A 9,682-nucleotide genomic window follows, 5' to 3' on the forward strand; every position below is an offset into this window, starting at 1 on the left:
GAGGCAGCCGCTTTTCCACCCCTGCCTGGCCTCGACCCTGACCATGGCAAAGCGTCGATTGACGTAGGTACCGGTGGCAACGCCAGCGCTGTCGGCATGGAATCTTCATCGCAAAATCGATTGTCCGATGTTGTCAAGGGTACTGCCAAGCTTAAGGCCGTTGTCAAGGACAAAGAAAGTGGTAACCAGTCGCCTCAACTGCAGCAGCAGCAGCAACCTGCAGCGCCTGCGCCGGCAGCGGCGGCGAATACCGCCAGTAGATCCGCTAGTCCTGGAGCGAATACCGGAACAGAGGCACAGGGAAACGCTGCCACATCGACGAATTCTGCGAACGCAACACATATTCTTAATCCGCCGACGGTCAACAACGAGAATACGTCGCCGGCCGATGCCGCCGCGCTCAGCACCGTCGCGCTTACTCCCCCGTCATCTCCTGATAAGTGAGTGGGATTTTTAATTATACGCTCGCTCTCGGTGTAATGGTGTTTCGGGCAGTTGCGGAGAGTTGCGTTGATTCGTGAATTGACTTGTGTTCTAGCATAACGAACTGTTTGTCAATCTGCGTTGGAGATGTGCTATAATTTTTAAGAAAAAAAAAAAAGAATGGATCCTTCAATGGATCTTTAAACATCTCTATCCGACGATATAATGTTCGTCGTGAAGTGTGGAAATGCTTTGGTCATACGAATCTTTTTTTTTTAATTTTTTTTTTTATAGATTCTTTAATGACGTTGCAGTCTTTGCTCGTTCTATACGTATGTGCATAAAAAGTCGAGAGACTCCTTAGAATTTTTTCTTTTCTTTTTTTTTTAATAAAGTCGCTATTGTCGATTATAAAAGCGACAAATAGCTATCTTGTTCTAAAGTACGCGACGAAACTTTCCGCTCTCCCAATACACATACATACGTGTACATATATATTTATGCGCGCTACTGTGCAAAGAGAGAGGGAGAAAGAGAGTAAAAAGTGCTTGGTCCTTGAATCGTTAACCTTTTATAGGATCGTCTTATTTTAATTTTACTCATATAATTCAGTTTAGTTTTATCCCTTTTTGAGCTGATTTATTTTTGTTTATTTTCTTCCGTTTATAATGGTTTTTCCTTGAAAGATATTTACGTGATTAACGAGGTTTTGCATCGAAAAACCAGTAAATTATATTGCCGTGCTGTCAAATCCTTGTGTTTGAAAATTACGTTTGTTCCTCCCCTTTTTTTTAATAGATAAGTATGTTCATTCGCGATTTAGATCATTATAAAATTGCGTAGTTTAAAATATCTAATAAATTCAAGGAGTAAGGTTGAGTTATAACGTTTGAACGAACAATTTCTTTTCGCCTTATACAATCGAAAGAGAAGCTAATTGCTCTTTCGTTGCTTTTAGTCCTGTAAATGATTATGATGGCTTTACTACTTTGCATTTTCTACGAGAAGGATATGTGTACAGAATCTTAAACATTTACATTTGTACCTAATCTCGTTGATTATACTAATTATATACTTGACGCATAGAAAGCAAACGCGAATGGGGAGATCACAGTAGATTCTGTTCAAACGAGAGATTCAGCTGGTCTCTGTAAACGGGTTCCTGGACGCCTGTGTTATATCGGACTGTTATATCCTTGGATCGATGGGACCGTTGTATTGTCGGATTCTCCAATTCCGCATTGGATTCTCTCTTTCAGATTCTTCCATTGAATTGCTCAATGTATCTTTGGATCCTTAGATTTCTCAGAGATCTTTAGTTTCATTCGTATGGATTCATCGACGGTGCAAGAATCTAAGGATCCAAGGATACAGCATCAATTATACTTAGAGCTTTATATAAAGGACCCACATAACGGGGTATTTTAATATATGCCTTCAGGAAAAAACCGAATTATGTTTCATTTGTTGTTATTATTGTTGTTGTGTTCTTGGCTGCATTATGTTGTTTTGTAACGATGGTCACGTGTTTCTTTCGAGCATGTTGATCCTTCCCGCTCTGACGTAGTCGAGCGCGATCGATCGCATGTCTTCAGTCGATTTGTTATCCGAAAGGAGGGGGAGATCTTACCTTTTTTCTCATCGAAAAGATAAAAAGTATAAAGTTGGAGCTTTCTTTCTATTGCTATAGTTAATCTTGAGAGAACGTTTACTAACTGTTTATATTCTTCAAGTTATTCTTAGACCTTATCTGCCTGCATTCTCGCTACTTTTTATTTTAAATATGTATATTTTATCATGAAAAATTGCACGAGAGCCAAGAATCTAAGAAATATGAAGATTCGAGTCCTACGCAGATTTTCTATATTTTTGAGACTGCAATCTTTTTCGGTCGTTCTTCAAGAACGAGAATTCTGATACGAAAGTGTTTTCTGATACGAGATTTTTTTAACCTTAAGCTTCGAATTAGATCTTGGACGTGAGCCTCTTACCGTTATTATTTATCGTTTACATTAATAAATAAATTAATTAAATGTATTCGCAATGATTATGATTTGCCGTTTTTTTTATCGATAATTTTGTCGTTATCATCGTGCCTCTCTGATTCTAAAGTTCTAGAAATCTTTTTTTCTTTTGTTTATATAAGGTCTCTTAAATATTACTATCTCCTTGTAAGGATTTTCTATAAGCACGCTCTATAAATCCGGTATATAAATAAGGGTTTAATTTTTGCGAACATAGATTCTTTTAGATGCTTAGTTCTTGAGTATGTAAATTCTTTCATCTCTGGATCATTGAATTGCTCGATACTTTTGATTATTCTGGACTATGCTTTCATCGTCCACGGATATTTGGTCCACGGATTTAATAGATTTTAATTACTAAACCTTTCAGACTTCTGTGCTTTTGGTACATTCGATATTCGAGTAAATACAGGATTCTTGGATGTCATTATTGGACATCCTTAAAAGGATGGACATCCAGCAGCTTCTTATTAATATTTTTCGTATTAGTTGTGGTTGCGAAATTTCTTAAGACACAGACTTCAGAGTTTATCTGCCGAAGATGTATGGACTAAGGGTCTACGTGAAGCTAAGGATATTTGAGGACTTGAAGAAGCCGGATTACCTAAAGCAAAGAATACTCCAAGTTTTCTAAGAGTATCTAATTCAAGGATCTCCGTGAGGATCTAATGATCTGAGCGTTTAATGATCGAGGGATCTAAGGGCTATCCCTTTCGGTACAAGTACGGCGTATGCCGCATACTGCCGATTGAAATTAACATTAAACAACTATCGTTAAGCGCACTAGAACGCTACATGTGTGTGTGTGCAGGAATGTATATGCGGTATTAATTATATGTGGTATGAGATAATTCTCTTCTTGCCTGTACTGTGTTTGCGGCAGATAAATAATAAGAAGTTGAATAGGGATATACGATAAAACATTATTATTTTTCAGAGTTCTCTGATATATTATGATTATTATTTGGTTATTATATCATCATTGCTATTGTCATTATTATTATTATTAACATTATAAATATTTAATATATTATTATAAGATTATTATTATTATTATTAATTATTATTGTTCTGTTTCAAGTTACTTTTAAAGGCATTTTGATGATGAAGTTTTTCTAGTTCATGTAATTCTAACTTTTACTAATTAAGTTATAATTCTCATTACGCAAAACGAATATATAAACGGAAGAAACGAGAAAATCATACACGGTCTCAGCATAGTATCTGATGAACTTTTGATAATGTCTATAGTTGCATTGTCAGCGATGAACTAGAAGTTAATAAACAATATGTATACTGATGTTCATTAATCGTGTCTTGCGATATTGCAAAACTCCTCCTCTTTTGCATATCCCTCGATCGTTCGCGGGCGGTTTTCGCGAAATGAACTTTCACTTCTCTTTTTAAAAGAATTCATTATGTTATAAATGTAATTAGATTCGTAAATGTTTCATCGCCGAATTCTTTTAGGTAGTCGAAAATTGAATTCTAGAATTCAATTCATGGGTAAATTTGAGTTTTCTTTTTAAGCTGATTACGAGTTTTAATTTTTTGCGCTTCCTTTTGTTTGAGCAATTAAGTCTTTGAGTTTTCGAAAATCTTTTGAGCATTCCTGAATCATTGGATCGAGAATCGCCTACACGAACTTTTCTTATTGTGCATGAACGAAGTTGATATGCGGTGCGGACAGTTACCATCGTGCATTTAGTATTTGATGCACGCAATAGAGAGTTTACATTATAGCACTTGCACTAAGAAAAATTTTCGGTATTTGTTACTGTAATTACATCTTACTATAATATATTTATGATTGTTACTGCTATAATAATAATTATATATATATATAATTCTATCAACAACCATATATACATAGTTGGGCATCGAAAATAATTAAATTATAGTAATTTCAACTATTTTTATGATATAATTATATTATTCATTTTCGGACTGCCATCAACTGTATAAATTTGTTGATGAAGCCATACATATAATTATTATTATTATTAACGTTACAGCAGTAATAATTGTAATTATAATGACATGTATTATATAAATACCAAAAATTTTTCTCTCAGTATCGCAATTCTCTCATACTATCGCAATTGATTCTAATTTCTGATCTTGAGCTACAGTTCTATTGTATTCATAAATCAATGTTTGTACAAATTTTGTATGCGATTATACGCACACATTTTCGATATGGGGAGCAACGGTCTCGGCGTGTCCAAGGATTTAAGGATATGCAAATCTACAAACCTCGCGATATGCAAAAATCTTGGGTACCTATAAATTCCCAAAGATACATTCCCCGAAGGTTTTAAGGTTCCACCGTATTCGTAGATTTGTATGATCTAAGGATGTGTGTGACGAAAGATATGGGAATATCTCTGAGAATCTAAAGGATTCGCACGAGAATATCGCTGCGGATCCTAGAGTCTCAGGATAGTTAAATAAGCATGTGTTAGTCTTTTATTACTGACAATGCACCGCTGACAGATCTATAAAGACTGACGACTCGAACATGGTGAACGGTGTGGACGACGCTGTAGTTGCGAATACGCACCTGCCGGCAGTAGCCACGTCGACGATAACGACAGCTACGGCAACGACAACGGCAACGACGGCGACATCAGCCGCAGCGACCACGGACGATGCCGAGACGGTAACCAGGTGCGATTGTAACAACATCGTCGTCGTCCCTCCTCCTACTGCCTCTTCACAGAACTCCCAATCGCAAACTGGAGTGGCCTCTGCCTTCCCCATAGTAAGTATCTTGTTGTATAAGTGTCTTTTGAGAGTACTTCATTTGTTACAAGTTGAAAGTATATTTAGATACTTTCGAAGATCTTTGAGGAAAAGAGGATGTTAAAAAGGGATCGATTTCTGCTCAAAGAGGTGTAATTATAAGAAATGTTTTTTGTAGATTTTAAACACGATAAAATTATTAAAAAGTTCATAGTGTTTGGAGAACACTTGGAAAATTGAGCACGAATATGATGTATTTATCTAAATTTCAATATTCTTACTCAATTTTCGAGATATTCCTCAAACGCCACCAATTTTTTAATAACATTATCGTACCCAGAAAGTCAAAATCTACAGAAAATACTATTTCTTTTACTTACCCTTTTTAGCATCCTCCTTTTTAAGCATAACGTCAAAAATGTAATTGGAAGATATGAGGAGGTAAAAGTTCTTTGATTTAGAATGAGGAGCGAGAGCTTTAGAATAGATATGAAAAAACGATTAACACCAAGAATATAGAAATGACAAATTTCCAAATACAATTAAAGAATTGAAATCTTGTTATATTCAGAAATCTATTCGATTGAATAGATTATAAATAAAGTTAAATTATATAGGTTCCAACTAAGTAAATAATCAAGTAAAGATTCTAAAAACGCAAATGATCTTAAAATCATTGGATGTTGTGGGTGATATTTATAAAATTTGATTTATATATTTTATAAATCTTTCTATGAAATTTTATCCAAAATTATACGTTATATTTATGGCGATTTTTATATTCTACAGAGTAATGAATATTCTTAAATACCGCTAGCTAAGAAATATTTTATTCTCTGCAGGATCTTACGAGGCCAAGCTATGCCCAAGTAGCGCAACATTGCCGCGAGCTACCTTGTACAAAACACAAAACAGATGAGAGGGATAGAAATGTTTAAAAGTTGCACGTAAGTATCTTTTTTCTTCAAATAATCTTCATAAAATCTCTTTCAAAGAAGCTGTGCACATTGAAAAAACCGTTAATAGATTTAATAATTTAATGTTATAAATGTTAATTTCTAATGTAAGTTTTTCATCTCTTAAGATTATCTTTAAATATTAGCTTTTTATAAGAATCTCTTGAGATTATCTTACAAGGGGCACAATTGTCCGGAACCGATTTGATTCTCCTTGAAATATGTTGTTAAACAAAAAATCTAAAACAATTATTTTTTTATATACCTGCGTTAATTCAAGGGGTGTTTACAAGGGTGTATATTCTATTCTTTCATGTGCCCTATAAAGGTGACGACGGAAGGAAGAAAACATCTTGAGCGGCGGAAGCAGCTTAGATATAACGAAGCAAGAAGCCAAAATCTACGAATTACCACGCGTCAACGGGGTAATTGAACGATAATTAGCTGTGCTATATATGCTATGACGTCATCGCCATCTTCTCGGGGTCGGATTGGATCGAGAATCAGGATATCGGAGCTCGCCGCTGCTTTCACTTACCTATCTGACCCCCTCCCCCCGATACTCCCTTCTTAAACCGACGCCGTCACGTGCTGCAGGCGTGAGGAAGAGAGAACTTTTTACATTGTACAGTGACGTCTCGCCTACGATCAACGATCGATCGATCGACGAATCGATCAAGAGAGAGAGAGAGAGAGAGAGAGAGAGAGAGAGAGAGAGAGAGAGAGGGGGGGGAAGGGAGGGAGGGAGAGGGAGAGAGAATGAATGAGTGATAGAAAGTATGTGTGCGCGCGCGCGCGCGCGCGTGTGTATGTGTATGTGTGTGTGTGTATGTGTGTGTGAGAAAATGTGTAAGACTCGCCGCGCACTATTATAGCGGCGCATTTGCAAGCGCTACTATTATACAGGGTGATCGGAGAGTCCTGCGGGGCAAGTTTGTCGCCGCGGTTTGATGATGTTGATAGTCTTGTCGATATATTTGCTTGATCGGCATAATTGTTTTATTCACTTTATTGCAATTTGTAAACTGCAATGATTCGATTGTAGTTTATTCGCGATTGGAGGACGTGAAGAATTTAATGTCTTGAAAATTTAAAAATTCGTTATAGGATTTAGATGATCTAGATATATAACGCGTTAAGCGCGGACGAAAAGAACGACCAGCTTGACAGCAGAAGCCCCGGACACTCGGAGCAAATGACGCTCAATTATCGGCTCGCCAATGAGAATTATTAGGCTGGCGATGAGATCGACAAGAGGAGCAATTGAGGAAAAAATCTAACAAATTGGGAATCTAAGATTTCATGCGGGTATAAATATAATAAAAAAAACGAGGTCTGTGTCGAATAAAATAATACATTAAAGTTCGTTTTTTAAACATATGATATATATATATATATATTGAAATCTTGGATTTTCGATTTTTTTCGATTTTCTACTTCTTAAGCTGCTCTTCGAGCTTTTATTACCGATCTTTATGAGTTTCAATGTAGACGATATAATACAGTTTTGAGTGTACCTAATAATGTTTGATAAGCTTTAGTTTTAAGACTTTGTTAGTAATTGGTAAGAATTCTTAATTAAAATAACAAACATATATATAGATCTAAAAAGAATTTGCGAATTTAAAAATTCAAGGTATAAGATATAAATAATTGTCTAGAATATGCCTCGGATAAACGCGGGAGTGAATTACTGACGGCATTTTAGAGAAAGGAAAAAAGCGGTTTTTCTCTCGACAGCACCAAGCGCACGGCTGCGCGGCTTCCCGATCACCCGGTACATCGCGCAAGAGAAGAGAATTGTTATATCGTTTTTGGTTCTGTGATTGAGGTATATATTTGTTAGCTTGTAAAAAACGCGTTAAAGAGATAAGATTATATTACTCTTTTAAAGGGAAAACCCCTTCCCCCCGCCCCTCCTTCACGCGTGCAGGGCCGTAATACTAACTAATGTTATAACCGGAATAAAACACATGTCTATTAGATATATATATATTTGTGCCAAAAAAAAGCACTGCTTGACGAAATCTCCCGAAACGTGCAACGAAGTGGACGCCGAAATCAAGATCGAGATTCTCGCCGAGTGGAAAGCGGTGTGGAATTCCCCAGAAAGAAATTCCGCTCTCTTCCACGTTTCTCATCCTTTACGCAAAAAAAAAAAAAAGAAATTAAAAATAATGAAAGGGAAACGGAGAGATTGTATTTTGTAAATGGAGGAGATTACAATGATGTGTACGAGATTATGCATGGTTAATGAATTGTTGTATACCGATGATGAATAATAATGATGATGATGATGATGGTGGTGATGATGATAATGATGATGAGAAGGAGGAGGAGGAGGAGGTGAGGGAGGAGGACGGTCGAGAAGAATACGAATTCGTGTTTTATACGGTTAAAGCATGTGAGAAACTTTGTCGCGAGAAAATCGGCGGTGATACCGATCTGTAAAATTAAAACAAGGATGAAGAGAGCAAGTTGAGGAATGATCTTGGAAGATGTTACTAGTGCATTTTTCTTAAAAATTACCTTGTGCTTTTTCTTACAATTTAATTGTAATTATAATTTCGTTAATATCTTAATATCGTTAGCAATGGTGTACAACATCACGTTGTGTGTTGTAATGTGCGAGACGTGTAAGCGCGTTACAAAAGAAGGATGAATTAAATTCTTAGAGAATGTATATTACGATGTGTTTGACGAGTCTCTATGCATTATGCAACGAAGTGGGCGCGGAATTAAACGGAATTAACATGTATATTCGCCTTTACGCGTAATCAGTTTATATTAGATATTTTTACACGTATGTATCTCGTCTTGATTATTCCTCAATTTGTAAGTTCCACTTTAAGCGTGCTATAGTGGATTTACGTTTATAGTGAATTTAAATTCACTTTCGCTGCTCGAATTCTTCAATTCAAATCCTCGAGTTCCAAGAGTTCTTTCGGATCTTTCCGAGAAACTTCCTCCGGAGTTTCGCACTTCGAAACCTCATCACGGATTCCATCTCGATTCCATCTATATCCCATCATCACTACGATTTTTATTTCATTTTGCTTTCCCATTTCCAGTGAAGCTTTTAAAAAATTTGCTTTTAATTTTTTTACACAGTTTTCCAATTCGCATCAATTTATTTCAACAATCCTATTCTCTTCTCTCCTCGAGTTTCCTTTTCCTTCTTTTTCTTTTTATAATTCCACGCCAGCTTTCGATCGCCACTAATTTGTGCCCAATTTTCCATCCATCTCGACAACTTGTAAATCTCCAAAGAAGATTTATGTTGTACGCGATTTAGTGACAATTTCTTGGACTTCTACGCTGTTTTGTTGAGATGGGCGACTCCAATCCTTGTTCTCCGAACTTTTTCAATTCCATTCATCTTTTTTTTTTTTCAGTTTTCAATCCATCGTCTGAGTGTGATTCCGTTACTCTTCCGACTTATTCGTCCACAGTTGCTTGCGATTGAGCACCGCGAACGAGCGTCGTTTATCACGGTGGTCATCGTCGATTTCGGAGACTATCGGGAGCGGCCAC

The 9,682-nt window shown here is 36.4% G+C and overlaps 1 protein-coding gene across 1 annotated transcript in view; it reads left to right on the top strand.

Moving 5' to 3' along the window:
- Positions 1-6,865, top strand: part of Larp4B (La-related protein 4B) — a 13,466-nt gene extending 6,601 nt beyond the window's left edge. The window contains 4 exon segments of the mRNA XM_018444485.1: positions 1-440; positions 4,944-5,211; positions 6,035-6,139; positions 6,477-6,865. The exon segment at positions 1-440 is cut by the window's left edge and continues 27 nt beyond it. Coding sequence (XP_018299987.1) covers positions 1-440; positions 4,944-5,211; positions 6,035-6,130 — 804 coding nt within the window. The 3' untranslated portion in view covers positions 6,131-6,139; positions 6,477-6,865.
- Positions 6,866-9,682: the final 2,817 nt, after the last annotated feature.

This window comes from Mycetomoellerius zeteki, unplaced genomic scaffold, assembly GCF_001594055.1.
Source record: "Mycetomoellerius zeteki isolate Tzet28-1 unplaced genomic scaffold, Tzet1.0 scaffold150, whole genome shotgun sequence".
Lineage (NCBI taxonomy): Eukaryota > Metazoa > Arthropoda > Insecta > Hymenoptera > Formicidae > Mycetomoellerius > Mycetomoellerius zeteki.